This window comes from Lolium perenne, chromosome 3, assembly GCF_019359855.2.
Source record: "Lolium perenne isolate Kyuss_39 chromosome 3, Kyuss_2.0, whole genome shotgun sequence".
Classification (NCBI taxonomy): domain Eukaryota; kingdom Viridiplantae; phylum Streptophyta; class Magnoliopsida; order Poales; family Poaceae; genus Lolium; species Lolium perenne.
This window is the reverse complement of record NC_067246.2, coordinates 313,992,936-314,016,342: the sequence shown is the minus strand read 5'-3', so window position 1 is coordinate 314,016,342 and position 23,407 is coordinate 313,992,936. Positions and strand designations below refer to the sequence as shown.

The following is a 23,407-nucleotide window of genomic DNA, read 5'->3' as shown; positions in this document are numbered from 1 at the left end:
CCAAGCTTGGAAGGTTAGTAGTTATACCAAATTCATTTGCCGATCATGTTTATATCTGAATTTCTAACAATGCTTGAGTTTTAGTTCATTATTATGTCTCCTTCTTCTTAGCTGCACAAGACTAATAGTTTAACTCTCTTTGGAAGAACTATAACTATGTACCGCGATGAGAGCATATATCCGACTATTTTTTGTTTTCAGTCCGAGTCTGTTGCATTTCCGTTTCAAATCCACACAACGATATATCTGCATTCGAATCCGAAACCGATTATCCGCTACAATCCGAATCCGATAAAAATATATGGTAGAGAATATGGTATGAGAAAACCCGATCCGATCCATTTACACCCCTAATTAAAACAGTTAATACAGATGCGTTATTGCGTTTACATCGCTAGTCAGAACAATAAAGCTCAGCGTATTGGTTGAGTTCACATGCATGTCGCTCATTTCGGTATGTGTTAGAACTTAAGATGGAAGGAAGGTGCTTATTTTTACCAGCCGCACACGGGTAATGAAACAGTTTAATGGAGCCGTGGCAGCCAGCCATGAAATCCAAGTCTAGGCAGCTATTGTGCGGCCACCGTCGATGCAGATGACCTGCCCGGTGATGTACGACGCGGCCGGCATGCACAGGAACGACACGAGCGACGCCACCTCCTCGGGCTCGCCCATGCGTCCCAAGGCGACGCGCGCGCTCTCTGTCTCGCCGAGCTTCCGAGCCGTCTCCGCGTCAAGATGGATGCCACTGCTGCTCACGAGGTCCGTCCGGATGCCCCCCGGTGCGACGCAGTTGACGCGGATGCCGTCGCGCGCCCACTCAACGGCAAGGCTCCGGCTGAGCTGGTTCATGGCGCCCTTGGTCGCCGAGTAGACCGAAAGCTGCGGGTACGCGATGAGGCCACTGATGGAGGACACGTTGACCACCGCTCCGCCGCCGGCGAGGAGGAGCAGCGGGAGCGCGAGCTGGGAGAGGTGGAAGCAGGAGTCGAGGTTGATGGCCATGAGGCGCGCGTAGTCCTCCGGCGTTATTTCCATGGCGGGGCGGAACATTATCTGGCCTGCGTTGTTGACGAGGATGTCCAGTTTCCCGCCTAGCTCGGTGCGAGCCGTGGCCATCAGCGCCTCCCTGTCGGCTCGCACGGAGACGTCGCAGGCGGAGGCAGTGACACGCGCGCGCAGCCGGCCGGCGTCGACGTCGGTGTCCCATCCGCGCAGGCGCTCCCGTAGGTCGGCGTCGCTCCGGGCGCAGGTGTGCACGCGGACGCCGAACCCGGCGAGCTCCTCCACGATCGCGCGCCCCAACCCTTTGGTTCCTCCAGTGACAAGCGCGGTCTTGCCAGCCAGGCTCCACCGCTCCTCCCCGACCATGCTGCTTGCTGCTGCGGCCATCTTATTTCTCTGGTTTGTTTGTTGGCTTTAGCTGGCTACTTATATACAGCAACGATGATGTTGCATTGCGGCTAGTATTTGCTTTTGCAGATGCGTTCCTCGCAAAAACTTTTGTTGCTTTGGAGTTTGGACGATGAGCACGAAGCATCCGGCGCTGTCCGCCAGAGCAGGCGGTGGCCGGCCGGCTCATGTCACGTTTCACGTTTGGTTTTCAATGTTTTCGGGCTAGGATTTCTTCGAATGCTGCTGTTGGGGCTTTATTAATTTAAAGTTGGACTCTGCTCGAGCCTTATGTTTCAGGATTTCTTCGACAGCCGGGATATCCCGGCCTAGGCACTAGTGGAAAACGGGGCAATAGGCCCGGTCCATTTGGGCCTTTAGACCCGGTTCCCGAACCGGGACCAACTAGGCGGGACTAAAGGGGGTACCCTTTAGTCCCGGTTCAAAGATAAACCGGGCCTAAAGGCCTCGACACGTGGTGCGGCCAGGGAGCTCGCGGTGGAAGGGCTTTGGTCCCGGTTCGTGGTACGAACCGGGCCTATGTTTCTCTGCCGCGGCAGAGAATTGCTATTTCTCTGCCGCGGCACAGATTTAGGCTGTACCAGCGTTTCTCTGCCGCGGCAGAGAAACAGGGCGTTTCTCTGACGCGGCAGAGTTTCAGCAATGCATATATATATCATTCAAGAAACCACAAAAAATCGTCATGAATATATATAGACATCGTCAACAGTACACGACATAGTCAACACAGTACACGTAATGCATGCATATTTACAATACAACATCTCCTGAACGAATATCCTCCGCCGTCACGATCTTCCGATAGTGCTCTCCACCTGGGGTAAGGACCTCGGTAATAAAGAATCCCGCGATTTCCTCTTGAATTGCTTTTATTTGATCCGCTGTTATGAGAGTGTCCCGCAGGCGTGTCATCTATATTTAAAAAAGGAGATCAATATATGAATGGAACTCAATACAATAGATGGTACTAATTAAGATTAATTGTGAAAATTTGTTATCGTACACGAGTGTGGTGTATTTGGGCATCCCCACCCTTGGGACAGGACATGTCACGCATGAAGGTGCAGACGTAGTATCCACATAAGTTATTCCCTTGTTCCTGCCTCATACACTTTACGAAAAAATAGTTCGATCAAACTAATAATCAAGCATCGTATTGAAAGTAAATATCATATATAAAGTTTCACGGACATAGCTATATATATAGTACTACTTACAGGGTAATCTCTAAATGTAAGCTCCGGTTTCCATTCACCCGGAACAGTATTGATGAACCGTTTCCAAGCCCTGCCCGGCAAAAAATAATGAGTAAATGAGTAATTGATTAGTTGATGATATCTTCGAATTAGAGCAGATGAAGATGCCAATACGAAATTGATTGAAACTACCTCTGGAGGATGGCAGCCATGTCCGCCCATTCCGCATATTCTTTACGTTTCTAGTCCATGACGTTTACGACTCCAAGGTGAAGATCAATGATTAGGAGAATAAAGTGGAAACTGCACAAGCATAGCTCAATGATTACGAGAATAAAGTGGAAGGTGCACAAGCATAATGTATGTTATATATAACACTCACTTGAAGTTGTAGGGAAAGAATATATCCTCTTTGTCTGCTTGCTTCTCTAAAAACATTACGATGTTGTCCTCTGTGTCCTTGGGGTACCGTCGAACCGTAACTTCATGAACTGTGTTTGGGTCTATGAACCCCAGCGGTAGGAGCTTGCCTCTTTTGTATTCCAGCTTCTTCATTCTGCATAATTAAATGTATAGCATACACAAAGAATATAATGAGGATAATTGTTAGTGCAAATGAATGAGCTATAAACTTAATTACACAAATAAATCACTTACAGGCAGTAGCAACTGATGACAGCTTTGTCGAGAGCGTCTTGATTGAATAACTGAAACAGTTCTTCTAACTCAAGGTTTATCTCGTCTTCCCCCCGGAAGTAATGCTCATCTCTAAGATACACCGTGATGTAGCTTTCATATCTTCGACAGGCTTTCAGGTACCAGTCATGCAACCTTCGCATCTGAGTCCCTAGACGCGCGAGCTCGCCAGGTTTGACGAGATCAGATCCGTATCTATACTTGTTTACCACTTGAGCCGTTGGATAGTAATCTTCGTACTCAACTGATGCTCCCTGAGCTCTAGCCGCCCGTTCGATCATCGATGCCGTCTCTGGATCATGATATGGCTCCACGATGAAGTGGGGTGCGGCCTGAATGTCCTGCTGTCCAAGCTGGGCGACTTTTTTTGCTTCTTTGCTCGCTCTAGAGTACTGTCCAAGAGAGCGGTCATAATCAGCTCTCAGCTCAGGTCTCTTCATTCTCGTCTCGGCAAAGTGCTTCACTGTCTGCGGTGGAATAAACATCTTCTTCGGCGCAAGAAATGCCTTTTGCTCTTCAGTCTGCTCATGTGGTAACAACTCTGGAGTCTGTGCCCTCATTGGAGTTGATGATCTGTTCGGAGCTGTAGGAGGTGCCGCGGACCGCTTCCTCTTTTGCTTAGGTGGAAGCGGCGGAGTCTCCTGACGAGGAGGAGGAGGCGGTGGAGTATTTTCACGCGGAGGAGACTGGTCATGGATAGGGGAATCATCATCGCGCAGAGGAGAATCATCACGCGGAGGAGACTGCACAGGTGGCGGAGGAGGCGGAGGTGGCCTGCTTGTTGGCTTCTCACCTGGAAACACAATGTTCTCCTTCCGCCATTGCACGGTGGTTCTACGGGCTTCTCCCAGTTCTTTGATTTCCCCATCTTCACCTGCAGGGTGCTCAAGCACCAACCCCTCATACTCTCTCAACACTTCATCCACCATCACAACAGCAAAGTCATCTTGGACCGGACGGCAATGGTAAGACCTTGTAGGTAAGAGGATGCCGACCGCCGCCTTGAAGGATAGGTTGAAAACTTTAACATGCAGCTCACAAGGACGGCTCTCAGTGAGATCATCCACGGGGGGGTAGCGAGGAGGCTCGACCACCTGGTCATCATCATCATCATTATCCACCTGCTGAGAGGAAGCCACGCTGCTTTTCCGGTGTGGTTGAGATTGCAGCGGGGCGAGGGCATTGAGCAAAGGCAGATCTACAGCCTGCCCCCGAGCCATCCGAGATGTAAGTACTTGGGTTACCATGGTTAATTGGGCTTGCATGGTGCTCATACCCTCCTCTAAGTTAGCCAGTGCGGTCTGTTTCCCTTGCCTTCCTCCTCTCATGGCTTTTATCGTGAAATCTCTTCCTTTCCGCAGGAAAGCCATACTTCCACGGAACGGAGCCTGCTGTGCCTCGTGTTCGTCCGCCGTGTTCTTTGTTCCCAAGGGCGCGTGTCAGCTCATCGTTCTCTCTTTCGGGCTGGAACAACCCCGCCTCCACGTCCCTATGTGCTTTTTCCAGGGCATCAATGGGAACCTTCAGATGAGCTTTCTTATAGATGCACTTTCCTGTTTCTGGATCCAACGTTCCCCCAATCCCGTAGAACCACTCCTTGCACCGTTCGATCCAACCGTGTGTCCCTAATCTGATCCCTTTACTGGTCAGTTCCGCCTCAGCTGCCTGCCACTTAGGACGGTTAGCCCCGTATCCACCTGGACCCGAGAATTTGGTGATATAGCTTCAACGCAGCATTTGCCTTATTTATTTCCGACCTTCTCAAAATTCTTCGACTCCGTGTCGTACTTCACGAATTCGTCCCAGTGATTTTTTACCTTCTCACTGTCCGGAGTCTTCTTTAACTTGATAAGGCGGCGCAATCTTTTCTTGTGGCTCTTGAATAGTTCGGCCATCTTCTTCTTGCCAAACTCGCGGAGGGCCTGCTCCATCTTGGCCTTTTCAGCGTCACCCCCCTCTTCGGGTACTATGTTGAAATGTGACATGAGCTTGTTCATAATGCTGTTTTTGGCTACATCATCGATATAAAGACCTTGAGCTTCTTCCTCTGCAGACAGCACTAGTCCCTTCGGCTTGTGCCATTCTCGAACGGTGATCGGGACGTGGTCCCTAACAAGCACTCCGCATTGAGCTATAAATGACTTTGCACCTTTCTCTGGAGCAATCGGTTTACCATCCTTCTCGATGTGGGTGATGTCGTGCCTAACACCGTCATCCAACTTTTTGGCCGGGCCTCGCTTCCTCGACTTTACGTAAGAAGTGCTCGATCCGAGGGCTAAAAAAGAAATAGTTCATAGTCAGTACAATTTCATTAGTTAATGCATCTAGTCGATCAACAGCGGCTTAATTAATTTATATACCTCGGTGATAACTACAGTTCGGGAGCCATTATGATGATCTTGTTCCTTACCGGTGCCACTAGGATCTTCTTCCTCAATATCCTCCGCTCCCTCACCGGAGTCATTCAAATAAGTTGCGGTGACATCGTCACCGCCATCATCTGGAATAACGTCGTCATCGCGATCATCCAGAGTACCGTTTGCTATGAGTTCCTCCATGAAATTTTCTTGAATTTCATCTATGTCCATGCTTTCTACAACGACCTGCAAGCTATACATAGGAACCATCATATGATCAAATTAAGGATAATGCAGAAAACTGAAAATGGAGTTACATATGTGTAGTTCTTAACTAAGGATCGATAATATAGTGCTGAAAGCAGATACTGCAGTTACATGCATACATAGATCGGGTTCATGTTTATTTAACCCTAATACATATCAATCACTACTACAACCACTCAACCGCGCAGACCGGGTCCTAGAGGGCGCCGACCGGGTCTTGAGCCGCGCTGGGTGTGCCCCCAAAGCCACGGAACAACAACGGGAGCATAGCTAACATGAGATCCCCGCATAACGCTCCATCCGGTCCTATACATGTTGTCTAACGCGTACATGTAACGGCGAACGTGCTGGTCCTCCGCTTCAATGCGCTGAGCTACCTCCTCCGGCGGGGCCGGCTCCCTCTGAAACGACCGTGGCCCATAAGACCTCCACCAAAGAATATCCGGGTTGACAACGGGACCCGGATTCCGCACCAAGGTGCGCGACCCGGAAGCTAAGACCTCCCAGTGCCACCCCGGCGGAGCCCAGTCCCGGACCTCTCCCATCTGCTCCATCTCCTCTAGAAGAGTCAGACCACGGCGCGGCGGCTGTCGCGGCATCGTAGCTACGAAAACAAATCATATATATATGTACCAACGTTAACATAAATTAAAAAATAAATTCACTACTTAGTCGGCGCCGGCACTACCGTTTGGGGGGCGCCGGCACTACATACTTTATTTTGGGCCGGGGGCGCGGTGGCACTACATACTTACTAACTAACACTAACTATATAACTAATTTTTCACTAACACTAACTCTAACACTAACTTTTTCACTAACACTAACACTAACTTTTTCACTAACACTAACACTAACAAACTAACTAATTTTCTAACACTAACACTAACACTAACAAACTAACACTAACACTAACACTAACAAACTAACTAATTTTCTATCTAACACTAACTTTTTCACTAACACTAACACTAACAAACTAACTAATTTTTTATCTAACACTAACACTAATTTTTTATCTAACACTAACACTAACAAACTAATAAATTTTTGTAACTAATTTAAATCAAATTATGTACTAATTATGTACTAATTTACAAATTATGTACTAATTTTTGTAACTAGTTTTGTAACTATTTTTGTACTAAACTAATTAATCTAACATATATAAAAACAAAAATCTAAAAATCTAAAAAGTTAAAAAAAAAATGGTGGCCGGCCGGGGCTCACCTTGGCGCCGCGGCGGAGAGGAGGCGCGCGGCGGGCGGCACGGCGACGGCGGCAAGGCGGACGGCGGCGGGCGGACGGCGGCGGGCGGTGGACGGCGGCGGGCGGACGGCGCGCGCGGACAGCAGCCGCTGGCGCGCTGGCGTGGCGGTGGCGCGGCGCGGTGGGCGGACGGCGGACGGCGCGCGCGACGGCGGCGGCGACGGCGAGCGGTGGCGGCGCGCGGTGGGCGGCGCCGCGGGCGGGCAGCTTTGGCGGCGTCGTTCCCGTCGCCTCCGCGCGATTGATCTCCGCGCGGAGACGAAGTGTCAGTTATATACTGCACCCCCCCTTTGGACCCGGTTTGTATTACAAACCGGGTCCAAAGGCCCCCCTTTGGACCCGGTTTGTAATACAAACCGGGACAAAAGGCCATTTTTGCTGCGTTTTCGCTGCGCGCGCAAAAAAGGCCTTTAGTCCCGGTTTGTAATACAAACCGGGTCCAAAGGCCACTTTTTTTAAAAAATTTCATTCCCGCCTTATTTCAAATGAAAAAAAGCCACCGCACTGCCACACGTGTCCACCGCCGCCACCGCCGTGTAGTGGCCACCGTCGGCACCGCCACCGCCGCCACCACCGTCACCGCCATGTACGGCCACCGCCGTGTACTGCCCACCACCGCCACCGCCATGTACTGGCCACCACCGCCACCGCCACACGTGTCCCTTCCCCGTGCCACGTGTCGCCGCCGCTTCCACGTGCCTCGCCCCGCCGTCACCGCCATGTACGGGCCACCGCCGTGTACTGCCCACCACCGCCACCGCCATGTACTGGCCACCACCGCCACCACCACACGTGTCCCTTCCCCGTGCCACGTGTCGCCGCCGCTTCCACGTGCCTCGCCCCGCCGTCACCGCCATGTACGGGCCACCGCCGTGTACTGCCCACCACCGCCACCGCCAACACCTCGCCACCACCGCCACCGCCACACGGGTCCCTTCCCGTGCCACGTGTCGCCGCCGCTTCCACGTGCCTCGCCCGCCGTCACCGCCCAGTACGGGCCACCGCCGTGTACTGCCCACCACCGCCACCGCCGTGTACCGCGCCCGCGCGGCCCCGCCGAGTACGGCCCTCCCCCGCCACCGCCACCGCCTGGCCACCACCGTCACCGCCATGTACGGGCCACCGCCGTGTACTGCCCACCACCGCCACCGCCACACGTGTCCCTTCCCCGTGCCACGTGTCGCTGCCGCTTCCACGTGCCTCGCCCCGCCGCCACCGCCGTGCGACGTGTAGATCCCGCTTCCACGTGCCACGCCCCGCCGCTTCCCCGCGCCACCTGTCGCCGCCGCTTCCACGTGCCACGCCCCGCCGCTTCCCCGCGCCACCTGTCGCCAAACTTGCCGCGTCGCTGTGCTATAAAGCGCCGCGTGCGCGCGGAACCACACGTCGCCGTCGCCTCCGTTCATTCGTCGCCGGGATGCCGCCGCGCCGTCGTGGCTCGTCCGGTTTCCGTGGCGTCCGAGCGCGGCCGAACGGTAGGTTCTACGCCGAGATGCGTGCCGGTGGCTTCCGGCTCACCCTCGGCACGTACAACACCCCGGAGCTGGCGGCGCGCGCTACGACGCGCGGCCGCATGGCGATTTCGGCGGCCACGGTGCGACATGAACTTCCCAGACGTCGAATCGCTAGAGAAGGCGGAGTTCCTCGCGCCGACGCCGTGCCTCGTCGACGACGAGGACCGTCGCCGCCACCGCCAGGTGCAGCGCCGGATCGCAATCGCCGAGCACGACGAGGAGTTGATGCGCCAGTGGAGGGCGCAGTTCCCCAACGACGTCGACAACACCGCCGCGTTCTTCGCTGACCTCCGGGCACAACGCAGGTCCAACAGGCGCCATCGTCGGGCCGTCGCCGTGTTCGAGCTCGATAACCTGAATACAACTTGGGCCGACAACGACCCTCGGTGGGACGACATTTGGACCGAGACAACCTCCGACGACGAGTAGATCGACTAGACTAGTTGTTTATCTATTTTATTGTATTTTCAATAAAGTCGTTGTGGCGTACGCCGATGATGAGAAAAGTTTCCCGCCGGATTACATGTGGAATTAAAGTACAGAACTCAACTGAAAATTAATTAAGATACATGGCCAGATAGTACTCGTGCCTAGCCCTATAGTACTCGTGCCTAGCTCAACTGAAAATTAATTAAGATACATGGCCAGATTCGACTGTTCGAGTCATTCAGTCATACTCGTGCCTAGCCCTATAGTACTCGCCACTGTAGTCGTCGTAGTCGCCGTCATCATCGTCGCTGGCATCGGGGTCGCGGTAGTCAAACCTCGGCGGGAGAGCACGCGTGGGCTGGGACTGAGGGTAGCGCAGGCGGGGGCCACGGTGGGCCATGACGCCCTGGAGAGTTCGGTCGCGCCACCACAGCCGACGGCCGGCCTCGTTGAAGTTCGAAGGAGGCGGGCCGCCCTCCTCGTGCCTGGCGAGCGCCCTCTCACGCCGATTGATGAAGAAGCTCTCCCAAGTCGGGCTGTAGTCGGGATGCCACTGGGATTCCTCCGCTGCTGCGGCGTGAGCTCGAAGTAGTAGTGGTTCGTGATGGCCATCTCGCGCGCCACACCTAGAGGGACAGGAGGGACCGGTACCCTCCGACGCTCGGCAACCAGCCGGTAGGGACGCGGTAGCCCGGCGGGCAGGGGTAGTTCGACGCGCAAAGCGCCTCCGCCTCCCGGAGGGTTAGAGATACGATGGAAGCCATGTGACCTGGTGATGAGGTTTGCGGATATGAGTCTAGATGTGATATGTAAATGGAGGCCAAGCCAACATATATATAGTGAAAAAATGGCGGGAGGACGGAGGCGGGAAGCAGTGGAAAGCGCGGGAAGAAAAATAGGCGGGAACGCAGTGGCGCCAAAAACTGTCGATGGGATAAGGACGTGTGGGTAACCTTTAGTCCTGGCTGGTGGGTACAACCGGGACTAAAGATCCTTTTTTGTGTCATCTAACAACACTGCGGTGGGATCAGGACGTGTGGGTAACCTTTAGTCCCGGCTGGTGGGTACAACCGGGACTAAAGATGTCGGCAGGATAAGAACCCATGGGTGGACGCACTGCTCGATGAGATAAAGCATGTAGCGCACCACCCCCACTCGAAGGAACAACAAAAATTAGAAAAGGTTCCGTGCCAATAAAAGGAGCATCGATACGCCTTGCCAAGCCCCTGAACGACTACATCTCATCTAACAGTGTTGGGGAAAGGGTTGGGAAATCTCCCGTGGCGCATCTCCACTTTTAATATCTTACATACAGTTACATGATTACACAAAAATAAATGGGAAATTGATTGCCATGTTGAGATACTCATTTGTGCCATGAACATTCTTCAATTAACTTGATGATGGAGCATCTTCATCATTTAATTAATCTTCTTCGGCCGTAACCATGGAGCATCTTCATCATTTAACTTGATGCTTGGATCAATGTTCACTCTGAAGGGTGGAATTTCATCAAACCGATTATAATCTTCGACATGTCTGTCTTGTCCTCCACTCCCACGATGTTTCTTTTTCCGTAAAGAACTATGTGGCGCTTTGGCTCATCGTTTGATGTATTTGTTTCCTTATGTTTCCTTTTTCTTGGTTTGGTAGACATATCCTTCACATAGAAAACCTGGGCCACATCCTTGGCTAGGACGAATGGTTCGTCTCTATACCCAAGATTGTTGAGATCCACTGTTGTCATTCCATACAACTTGTCTACCTGAACCCCGCCTCCTGTTTTGTTGACCCATTTGCACCTAAACAAAGGGACCTTAAAAGAAGGTCCATAGTCAAGTTCCCATATATCCTCTATGTAACCATAATATGTGTCATTTGGGCCTTCATTCATTATTGCATCAAACCGGACACCACTGTTTTGGTTGGTGCTCTTTTTATCTTGGGCGATCGTGTAAAATGTATTCCCATTTATCTCGTACCCTTGGAAAGTCACTACGATCGAAGATGGTGTACGTGCCGACAAGTACAACTGATCTTCAATATGTTTGTTATTCAGGAGATGTTTTTGCAACCAACCGCCGAAAGTCGACATGTGTTCACGTCTAATCCAATTGTTCGACTGCCCCGGGTTCTGGGAGCGTAGAAAGTTCTTGTGGTCACCGATATACGGAGCCACCAAGGTGGAACTTTGTAGGACTGTGTAGTGTGCTTGAGTCAAAGAAATCCCGTCCCTACATATCATTGATTTCCTTCCTAGCGTGCCTTTTCCACTTAGTCTCCCTTCATGCCGCGATTCAGGAACACCAATCGGCTTAAGGTCAGGAATAAAGTCAACACAGAATTCAATGACCTCCTCTGTTCCATAGCCCTTGGAGATGCTTCCTTCTGGCCTAGCACGGTTATGAACATATTTCTTCAAGACTCCCATGAACCTCTCGAAGGGGAACATATTGTGTAGAAACACAGGACCGAGAATGGAAATCTCATCGACCAGGTGAACGAGGAGATGTGTCATAATATTGAAGAAGGATGGTGGGAACACCAGCTCAAAACTAACGAGACATTGGACCACATCATTCTGCAACCTCGGTAGAATTTCTGAATTTATTACCTTCTGAGAAATTGCATTGAGGAATGCACATAGCTTCACAATGGGCAGTCGAACATTTTTCGGTAGAAGCCCCCTCAATGCAATCGGAAGCAACTGTGTCATTATCACGTGACAGTCATGAGACTTCAAGTTCTGGAATGTTTTCTTCTCCATATTTATTATTCCCTTTATATTGGAGGAGAAGCCAGACGGGACCTTGATACTGCTAAGACATTCAAAAATATTTCCTTCTCTGCTTTTGTAAGAGCGTAGCTGGATAAATGACGTCCTTTAACTCTCTCATGCAGCTTTTTGGGGTATTTCCAACGTTGCTGGTCCTCCCGTGCTTCGGTGTATCTTTTGTCTTCCCGTACACACCCGTAAAGCCTAGCAGGTTCACGCAAAGATTCTTCGTCACGTGCATCACATCGATTGAAGAGCGGACCTCTAAGACTTCCCAATAGGGTAGATCCCAAAATATAGATTTCTTCTTCCACATGGGCGCGTGTCCGGCATCGTCATTCGGAATGCACCGTCCGCCAGACCCTTTCCAAATATTACATCTAGATCCTTGACCATACCAAATATATCAACACCATCACGATGGGGAGGCTTCCTCCCTGATCAGCCTCACCGTTGTAATGCTTGCCTTTCTTTCTTACGGGATGGGTAAGCCTAAGAAATCGACGATGCCCCAGGTACACGACCTTCTGACCTTTTTCCAAATAATCACCTTCGAGCTCATGTAAACAGTGTGTGCATGCATTGTATCCCTTGTTTGACTGTCCTGAAATGTTACCAAGAGCAGGCCAGTCATTGATGGTTACGAAAAGCATCGCTCTTAGGTCAAATTCCTCCCGCTTGTGCTCGTCCCACACACGTACACCTGCTAGGGACCACAGCTGTAGAAGTTCTTCGACTAATGGCTTCAGGTACACATCAATGTCGTTCCCGGGTTGCTTCGGGCCTTGTATGAGCACTGGCATCATAATGAACTTCCGCTTCATGCACAACCAAGGAGGAAGGTTATATATACAAAGAGTCACGGGCCGGGTGCTATGGCTGCAGCTCTGCTCTCCAAAAGGATTCATGCCATCTGTACCGAGACCAAACCGTAAGTTCTTTGCATCCTGTGCAAAGTTTGTGAACTCTCTATAGATTTATATACATTGGGAGCAATCAGCAGGTGCCTCAACATCACGTCTTTCTTACGGTCTTCTTTGTGCCATCGCAACAACCTAGCATGCTCTTTATTTACGAACAAGCGTTTCAGCCGTGGTATTATAGGAGCATACCACATAACCTTGGCAGAACCCTCTTCTGGGGCGCTCGCCCTCAACATCACCAGGGTCATCTCGTCTGATCTTATACCGCAATGCGGTGCACACCGGACATGCATCCAAATTCTCGTACTCATCGCGGTAGAGGATGCGATCATTAATGCATGCATGTATCTTTTGCACATCTAATCCTAGAGGGCAGACAATCTTCTTCGCTTCGTACGTCAAGCGGGCAATTCGTTACCCCTTGGAAGCTTCCTCTTAATTATTGTCAAGAACTTTCCAAATCCTGAGTCGGCTGACACCGTTCTCTGCCTTCCATTGCAACAATTCCAGTGTGCTGCCTAGCTTTTTATGGCCATCTTCGCAAGTTGGGTATAACAATTTGTTGTGATCTTCTATCATCTTGTCGAAGGCCAACCTTTCCTTTTCAGTTTCACATTCTCTCCTTGCATCAGCAATGGCCCGGCCAAGATCATCATCAGCAGGCTCATCTGGTGCCTCTTGATCTTCTACTTCATTGTCTTCATTGCCTTCTGCAGTATCATCGTATTCAGGGAAATTGGGATAACCGTCATCATCCTCTTCCTCTTCGTCATTGTCTTCCATCATAACCCCTCTTTCTCCGTGCTTGGTCCAACAATAGTAACTGGGCATGAAACCGGATCGCAGAAGGTGGCTGTGAATGAGACTCGAGTGAGCGTAATTTACGGTATTCTTGCAGTCCACACATGGACAATACATGAAGCCACCATGTTTGTTTGCCTCCGCCACGGCCATAAAATTATCCAGGCCCGCAGTGAACTCGTCAAACCGTCGGCCAATGTACATCCATTGCCGATTCATCTGCATGATATAATTAAGCTAATCAAAACCATTACAGAACATCACGATGTATATATACACATGCATTTTATCAATTGCAGATGAAAAGGATAAAGTTGTTAACCTCGATGAAGAAGAAAAAAGCAAGTTAAGTGTGGCTTGATTTGTGTAAACTCAAGTGGCAAATCCTCTTAAGCATTTCATCGAACACCTCTTGTGCATGTGAAGAAGAGAGGAAAGCAATACACCCCTCTTGTGAAGATAGTGAAAAATGGCTAAGTGTGGCTCACACTTGGGCAGGGGCAAGGTTATATAGCCAGAGGGGGGCCTTTGGACCCGGTTTGTCATACAAACCGGGACTAAAGGGTTCCCCAGACTGACACGGCCTGCCGCGCCCTGCGGTGGACCCTTTAGTCCCGGTTTGTATGACAAACCGGGTCCAAAGACCGCTACAGGAGACGTACGCCCGGCGGTGGGGTCGTCCTGGGCAGAAACGAACCGGGTCCAATGGGGGCATTGGACCCGGTTTGGTTCAGCAGTGGGACATTTGCTTGGGACCAAAGGCCTCTTCTCCACTAGTGAGGCGCCTAGCCCGTTTCATCTGAAACAAGAACGGGACAATCCTACGGGCACAATGAGTTAACGTCTTTCAATATAAATTGTCATAGAGCGCCTTTCAGTGTCATATCTCTTACAAGTATTATATTTGCATGTTTATACTAGTGACAACAACGATGATATCATCAAACGATTTTTCTTATGGGTCTCCCTAAATATCACATTAGTAGAAAATGGATCTTTCGTTCGGAATTGCAGGAAGCACTAGTCCCGATCGCTATTTGATTTGGGATTATTGCTATAGTCCCGGTTCGAACGGCACTAGTGGAAAACAGGCCTTTTGATCCGGGTGGTTAGGGCCTTTTGTCGCGGGCGGCCAGCCGCGACAAGCAAGGCGCGATAAAAGGGTGGCCTTTTATCCCGGGTCACTTACGACCCGCGACATAAGGTCCACCACGTGGCAGCCGCGGGGCGCGCAGGGCACAGGCCCTTTTGTCGCGGGCGGTATTACCACCCGCGACAAAAGGCCCTCTACGTGGCGCGCGCACAACGCTTCTGCTTTAGGGTTTGAGGGGTGCAGCACCCCTCCCCCCCGCCACCGACCGCCTGTTATTTCATTTTTTTCGTCCGAAAATAAAAGTTGCATATATTTGTACGCTACTAGAAGTTGTACACATTCATTCATTATATATATATATAGATCGATCAAACAAATATTGGAAGCAGAAGTCGATTCCCCTTACACATATTCGTAGGTTCCCTACATATATACATGGAGCTCACGATCGACAAACGGTACTAACGACCGTCTATTTGGAGGTAGAACAACTATCTGGACTAAACAAGCCTTTGTTGTTTATGACTTCTCTAACCAAAAGTCCCGCCAGTTCCTCCGCGATTCCTAGTGCGTGTTCCTTTGGTTGGAGTCTGTCCCGCATGAAGTCGACCTATATACGAAAATGAGATGAGTATGACTATATCAGTCTTGATAACGAAATATTGATGATAATAAATAAAGTTGTGAATGTTATTGCTTACGTCGAATTTATTTCTGTTCTGCTTCTCAGTGGTTAACATGCGAATGGACTCGCAAACGTAGTATCCACATAGATTCGTCCCTTGTGGCTGCAGGGGCACGGTACAGATTAAATGTTAGCTTCTTTGCAAAGGTAATCTCCTTATGAACATTCTTCAAAGCTTGCCAAGCCCTGCCATGCAAAAGAATGATTGAATGAGTGGATAATTAATTGATATCTCACGAAAGATAAAGCGCGGCGATGAAGGAAATTACACTTGGAGCAACTTCGCAAGTCCTGGAACCCGTCCGGTGCCTCTACTCGATGGGTCTTTTACTTCAACTATTCCCTTATCAAGTTGAATGTCTAGTAGAATCCAGTGGAAGCTGCACATGTTATGCATATACGTCAGAATTACACTTAACATCGAGTAAGAAAAATTGAATGTGCATATATAAAAGATCATTAAGACTCTCACTCGTAGTTGTAAGGAAACAATATTGAATCACGTAAATATTGCTGCCCCAAAAACCTTAGTAGGTTTCCCCCGTTTCTTCGCGTTTATGCTTCACCGTTTCAACATGTATTTTATCTGGGTCAACAAACCCAACATTGATAATATTATTACTTTTGCACTCACCGATCTTCATCTGCAAAAGAGAACCCATAAGATATAATGAGTATATATATGCAATGAAAACGAACATGAACTGAATGAAAATGAACTTATATGTAGTTAACAACTTACAAGCAATAGCAACTCATGAGAGATTTGTCGAGGGCTTCTAGATTGAATAACTGCGTAGTTCATTCATCTCAATATGGATCTCCTCCTTTCGGTAGTAATATTCCCATGGTATACTCGCCATGATGTACATTTTTTCTCCTTGCATGCATCAAGGTACCACCGATGCAAATTCCGCATATGTGTTGGCAGTTTATGCAGCTGCTCTCTGCTGACCAAGTCGGCCCCGTAGACAAATTTAGGAGCTATATCAGCGGTGGGTAGTGCAGCATCTGCGGCACCAAACAATTCGTCCACGGTAACTCCACATTGAGCCGCTAGAGTTGCAGCTTCTTCCATATTGACACCACCACCATGTTCCTCGTACACCTTGGGAACATTAAACACTTTGAGTGCTGGGATCGATTGTTTGGGCTGAGCACCGAGGAGGGGAACTTCCTTTCTCTTTTTGCCTTTTGTCGTTTGCTTGGCCTTGAGGGGTGCACTTGTTGAACTTGACCTTTTCTCATCTGCACTTCTAGCCGATGATTTGCTCGTGCCAGCAATGTCCTTCTCCTTAGCCTTTTCATCCTTCTTTTGGTCAATTACCTTCGCAAGAGTGCGTGTATAGTCATCCTTCTTCTCGTGTAACTCATACTGCGATGGTGTGTTCGAAAACTAGTAGCATATTCTATTTGCTTCTCTGTGTATGGCTCGGCGCTGGAGGTTTTGGCTTATGGAAATGATCATAGTTGTGTTTCGCAACAGCGGCCGCATTTTCCTCGACGGTAAGATCCCAAGGACGGGGGAGGAACCTTTGGTACTTTTGGGAGGGGCGACCTCTTGGGGATAGGACTCTTGAAACGCTTCCGCTGGGTGCATTCCGAGTCTTAGTGGGCGGAGGCGGCGGCGCTGGAGATGGAGATGGACTACCGATGTCGTGGTCGACGTCGTACCCACGGGGTGATGGTGGCGACATGTGATCGGTAGCAGGAGGTGATGGTGGCCTGCGATCACCTGGAGGAGGTGATGGTGACCTCGCCGGGACGACCGGTACTAGGTGCTACCCAGCCGGCAGCTCGATGTTCTTCTTTTCCCCAGAGAATGATTTCTCCCGGCACCTCTCTCGAGTGTAAGCCCCCCATCACCTCCAGGGATATGGAGCTCCAATGTCTCCCACTGCGGGACAACCGAATCCACCCCGACACGAGCATAGCCAGCTGGAATCGGATTGCCATGCCATGTTGCCGGCTCACCTTCAGGTCCAAATGCCGGTAAGACATAGCCGACCGCCACCTTAACAGAACCTTCCTGAACACCTCATGGAGATCACAAGGTGTTGTCTCCTTGATTCCATCCAAGGGGTCGCCAGACCGGCATCTATCATCATCCATGTAGGAGGGGCCTCCGAGTCGGCCACACTCGTCGTCTCGTTGCTGAGATATTTCAGCGGTATTATCTGGCGGGCGTTGTCCTTTTAGTTCATTTATCTCCCGCTGCTGCTGCTGAAGCTCCCGCTGCTGCTGGTCAAGTCGGCGTTGGAACTCGGCCATCCGGTCATTCTGCACCTCCAGCTGGCGTTGTTTAGCTCTCGCTCGGCTTCTATAAGTCTCCAAGACGGCCGGAAACCAAAGCAACCACGGAACACTAGGGCCGAAGCCTCTTGTTCGTCCTCCCTTCTCGGGATTACCGAGGACAAGCGTCGACAAGTCTTTCTCTCTATCGGGAGCAAACTTTAGTTTTCCCGCCTTTATATCTGTCGTCACTTCAATCCATTTTTGCCTGGGTACCCTAACCCTGGTGTCACTTTCAACAATGTTCCCTGTCTTCATGTCATACTCACAGCCATGCGCGAGGAACCAATTTCGAGCCCTTATGTCCCATCCTTCTCGCGTGGGTTCTGGAGTGATCCCGTTCAGCTCCATCTCAGCCTCTTGTGCATCCCACTTAGGCATGGCTCTTCCGTAGCCCCCTCGCCCCGTATGATGGTGATATTTCTTCTCGCTTGCATTATTCTTGTTTTTCGCTGACAGGTTCACAGCCTCCTCTGATTCTTTGTACCTCACAAATTCTTCCCGGTTATGCTCTGCTTCGCTAGGTAGTTCTCGAATAATGGAGGCTTCTTGTCTTTCTTATAATTTTTCCATAACCGGTTCTTATACGCCGGAAAAGTTCCCCCATCTTCTTAAGAGCCCATTTCTTCACTAGCTCTCGCTGCTTAGCATTCTCAGACTCCGATCCCAAATCTGGCAAAGTGAAATGTGCCATCAGGTCTCTGAAAAGTGTGTCTTTGTACCTATCGGCAACCTGATTTTCGGACACATTCTTCGTCTTGTTCCATTCTCTGACAGTGATCGGGACACGGTCTCTAACCACAACTCCGCACTGATTTTTGAACTTCACTCCGACATTCTCGGGTACCACCGGTTGGCCTTCCGGTGATATAGCTTCAATTGTGAAGTGGTCTTTCTTGGTCAACTTCTTTGCCGGGCCTCGTTTCTCTATCTTATCTTCGGAGGCCTAAGAGAATACATATAGAATTGCATTAATGCCTCTATACTAATGCCTCAATACATATGTACATATAGAAATCCATTAATACCTCGTCACCGGAGCCGTCGTCGGCTTCTCCGTCACCGGAGCCGTCGGCTTCACCGTCACCGGAGCCGTCGGCTTCTCCATCACCGGAGCCGTCGGGTTCTCCATGACCGGAGCCGTCGGCTTCTCCATCACCGGAGCCGGCTCGGTCGGCTTCTGTACCATCGCGGATTATGTCCGCGAATATGTCTTCCTGTTCCAAGTCCCGTTCGAATTGATCCATTGTTTCTGCAAAAGAATTAAATCGATAAGTAAATGTTCAAACACAAACCAAACCCTAACCCTAATCAAACACAAACCAAACCCTAACCCTAATCGGCGACACGTGTTTGCGAGAGGGAGAGGGGTGTCGGCGACGCGTGTTTGCGAGAGGGAGAGGGTCTCGGCGGCGCGTGTTTGCGAGAGGGAGAGGGGTGTCGGCGCGTGTTTGCGAGAGGGAGAGGGTCTCGGCGGCGCGTGTTTGCGAGAGGGAGAGGGGTGTCGGCGCGTGTTTGCGAGATGGAGAGTGCGCGTGTTTGCGAGAGGGAGAGGGTGTCGGCGGCGCGTGTTTGCGAGAGGGAGAGGGGTGTCGCGCGTGTTTGCGAGCGGGAGAGGGCGCGTGTTTGCGAGAGGGGAGGGTGTCGGCGCCTGGTTTTTGAGAGGGGGGAGGGAGTCGACGTCAGTTGTTTGCGAGAGGGTCTCGCGGGTGTTTGCGAGAGGGGTGTGTTTGCGAGAGGGTGTGTCGGCGGGTGTTTGCGAGAGGGGTGTGTCGGCGGCGGTTACGACAAAATTTAAACTACAAATTTGAACTAAGTAATTACATTTAACAAAAATAAACTAACTAATTACAACAAAATACTTACAAAATTTAAACTACAAATTTGAACTAACTAATTACAACAAAAATAAACTAACTAATTACAACAAAATACTTACAAAAATGAACTAACTAATTACATACTAAAATGTCTATATACAAAAATGAACTAACTAATTACATACTAATTATCTAACTAATAACTAATTACTAAAATGCATATATACAAAAATAAACTAACTAATAACTAATTACAAAAATGAACTAACTAATTATACTAATTATCTAACTAAGAAAAAAAAATTAAAAAAAAAGAGGGCCGGCCGGGCGCGCAGCGCGCTGCGCACATGGCGGCCGGTTTGTACCTGCGGATCGAGGCGCGGCGGCGGCGCGGCGGCGGGGCCGGCACGGGCACAGGCGGCGGCGGCGGGCGCGCGGCACGGCGGCAATCGACGGCGCGCGGCACGGCGGCAATCGACGGCGGCAGAGGCGCGCGGCAGAGGAGCTCGAGAGGCCTACGGCGGCGACGGCGCGGCAGAGGAGATCGACGGCGGCGGCGGCGCAGCAGATCGACGGCGGCGACGGCGGCGATGGCGGCACGGCGATCCGGCAGCCCTGGCGGCGTGATTTGGCTAAGTGCCGGCCTCCGGGAGTCGCGGGTGGGGGCTCCGCCCGCGGCGGTAGGTATTTATACCTACCCCCCTTTTGTCGCGGGTGGGGGCTTGACCCGCGACAAAAGACCCCCTTTTGTCGCGGGTCAAGCCCCACCCGCGACAAAAAGGGGTCTTTATCGCGGGCCGTGGCTCGACCCGCGACAAAAGGGGTGGGAGGGGAGGCGGCCGATCCGCGTGAAGCGCATCCAACGGCTCCGGCCGTTTGAATCCAACGGCCTGGAGCCGTTGGACGCGGATCAGGCCTGGACCGTTTTTGTTTTTCTGTTTTTTTCTGTTTTTTGTTTTTCTGTTTTTTCTGTTTTTTGTTTTTCTGCTTTTTTTAATAAAAACTATTATTTCAATAACTTTTAAATGGTAACTCAAAAAGAAAAGTGTTATATATGAAAATTGATCAGAAAAATCCAATGAACATGAATATGACATCCATAGAACTATTTGCATCTCGCATATATAAATGCTGACACGTGCCTCGCCCCGCCGACGCCGGCGTGCGACGTGTAGCCACCGCTGACACGTGGCTCACCCCGCCGACGCCGGCGTGCGACGTTTAGCCACCGCTGACACGTGCCTCGCCCCGCCGACGCCGGCGTGCGCGGTGTATCCACCGCAGACACGTGCCTCACCCCCGCCGACGCCGGCGTGCGACGTGTAGCCACCGCTGACACGTGCCATGCCCCGCGTGCGCTATATAGAGCGACGAGTGCGGGCGCAACCACACGTCGCCACCACCTCCGCTCATTCATCTCCGGGATGCCTCCATGTCGTCGAGGGGCGTCCGGTTTCCGTGGCGTTCGAGTGCATCCGAGCGGTAGGTTCACCGCCGAGATACGCGCCGGTGGCTTCCGCCTCACCCTCGGCACGTACAACACGCCGGAAGAGGCGGCGCGCGCTTACGACGCGGCGGCGTGGCGCTTTCGGCGGCCAGGGCACGACATGAACTTCCCGGATGTTGAATCGCTAGAGGAGGCGGAGTTCCTCGCGCCACCGCCGTGCCTCGTCACCGACGAGGACCGTCACCGGCATCGCCAGGTGCAGCGCAGGATCGCCATCGCCGAGCGCGACGAGCAGTTGATGCGCCAGTGGAGGGCGCGGTCCCCCGACGCGTTCTTTGCTAACCTTAGGGCACAACGCAGGTCCAACAGGCGCCACCGTCGGGCCGTCGCCGCCTTCGAGCTCGAGAACTCGAATACAACTTGGACCGAAAACGACCCTCGGTGGGATGACCTTTGGACGGAGACAACCTCCGACGACGAGTAGAGACTAGACTAGTAATTTATCTATTTTATTGTAATTTCAATAAAGTCGTTGTCGGTTCTATTAGTTTAAATTTAGTTTATAAAGTCGTTGTCGGTTGTTTTTGTTCAATAAAGTGGTTGACACGAAATTTATTACGATTGAACTGAAATTAAAGTACAGAGCTCAACTGAAAAATAAGATACATGGCCAGATTCGAATGTTGGAGCCATTCAATCATAGTCGTGCCTAGTCCTATACACGTCGCCACTGTAGTCATCAAAGTCGCCGACGTCATCGTCGCTAGCAACCAGCCGGTCGGGACGCGGTAGCCGGGCGGGCAGGGGTAGTTCGAGGCGCAAAGCGCCTCCGCCTCCCGGGGTGTTAGACATACGATGGAAGCCATGGGAGAGAGTGATGAGGTTTGCAGATATGAGAGTCCAAGCCTACATATATATAGTGGAAAAATGGCGGGAATGCGGGAAGAAAATAGGCGGGAACGAAGTGGCGCGCGAAACTTTCATCCCGGGTGGAGGCTCAAACCGCGACAAAAGACTGGGGGAGGCTTATCTAGGAGGGCCTTTTGTCACGGTTGGTGGCTGCAACCGCGACTAAAGATGTCGGCAGGATAATAAGGATGTGTCGGTAACCTTTTGTCACGGTTGGTGGCTGCAACCGCGACTAAAGCTGTCGGCAGGATAAGGATGTGTCGGTAACCTTTTGTCACGGTTGGTGGCTGCAACCGCGACTAAAGGTGTCGGCAGGATAAGGACGCGTGGGTGGACGCACTGCTCGATGAGATAAAGCATGTAGCGCACGACGGCCTGTCGAAGGAATAAGACAAAGTAGAAGCGGTGCCGTGCCTATAAAAGGAGCATCGATACGCCTTGCCAAGCAGATCAACAAGCCAAGCACAGTTTAATCTTCATTATTACATAAATGTAGAGATTGTCTTGGGAACTATATATGAAGAATACATTATTACATCGCCATCTAGTGTTGTGATCTTCTACGCCGTAGCCATGGAGAATCTTCATCATTTAGCAAGATGCTTGGGTCAATTTTCACCGTGAAGGGCGGAATTTCTTTAAACTTATTATAATCTTCTGACATGTCTGTCTTGTCATCCACTCCCACGATGTTTCTTTTCCCCGAAAGAACTATGTGGCGCTTTGGCTCCTCGATTGATGTATTCTTTTGTTGATTTCTTTTTCTTGATTTGCTAGACATGTCCTTCACGTAGAAAACTTGAGCCACCTCGCCGGCTAGGACAAAAGGCTCGTCCAGTGCACGCAAGATTGTTGGGATCCACCGTTATCATACCGTACTTATCGTCAATATGTATAGCGCTGAGCTTCACCCATTTGCACCGAAACAAAGGGACCTTAAAAGTGGGACCATAGTCAAGTTCCCATATCTCCTCTATGTATCCATAATATGTGGTGGTCTGCCCATTCTCGTCTGTTGCATCAAAGCGGACACCGCTGTTTTGGTTGGTGCTCTTTTTATCTTGGTCGATCGTGTAAAATGTATTCCCATTTATCTCGTACCCTTGGAATGTACATATGTTTGAAGATGGTAACCTGGCCAACAAGTACAGCTGCTCCACCGCAGATGGGTCATTAATGAGATGACTTTGCAACCAACTGACGAAGGTATTCATGTGTTGACGTGTAATCAAGGACTCGGGCTGGCCCGGGTTTATTTCTCGTAAAACATTCTTATGTTTCTCGATGTACGGAGCCACCAAGCTGGAATTGTATAGAACTGTGTAGTGCGCTTGATTGAAAGAAATCTTGTCCCTCCACACCGTTGCTTTCCTTCCTAGTGTGCCTTTTCCGGTCAGCCTCCCCTCATACCGAGATTCAGAACACCAATCGGCTTAAGGTCGGGAAGAAAGTCAACACAAAACTCAATGTCCTCCTCAGTTCCGTAGCCCTTTGAGATACTTCCTTCCGGCCTAGCTCGG

General features: G+C 50.7%; 1 protein-coding gene across 1 annotated transcript; it reads right to left on the bottom strand.

The window, feature by feature from the left end:
• Window positions 1-354: 354 nt before the first annotated feature.
• Window positions 355-1,392, bottom strand: LOC127338836 (noroxomaritidine/norcraugsodine reductase-like). Its single transcript, XM_051364803.2, has one exon. The coding sequence runs from the start codon at window positions 1,390-1,392 to the stop codon at window positions 562-564; it is 831 nt and encodes a 276-aa protein (XP_051220763.1). The 3' UTR covers window positions 355-561.
• Window positions 1,393-23,407: the final 22,015 nt, after the last annotated feature.

Excerpts from the sequence above, each read along its gene's own strand:
- LOC127338836 (XM_051364803.2), bottom strand. The coding sequence starts at position 1,392 with ATGGCCGCAGCAGCAAGCAGCATGGTCGGGGAGGAGCGGTGGAGCCTG.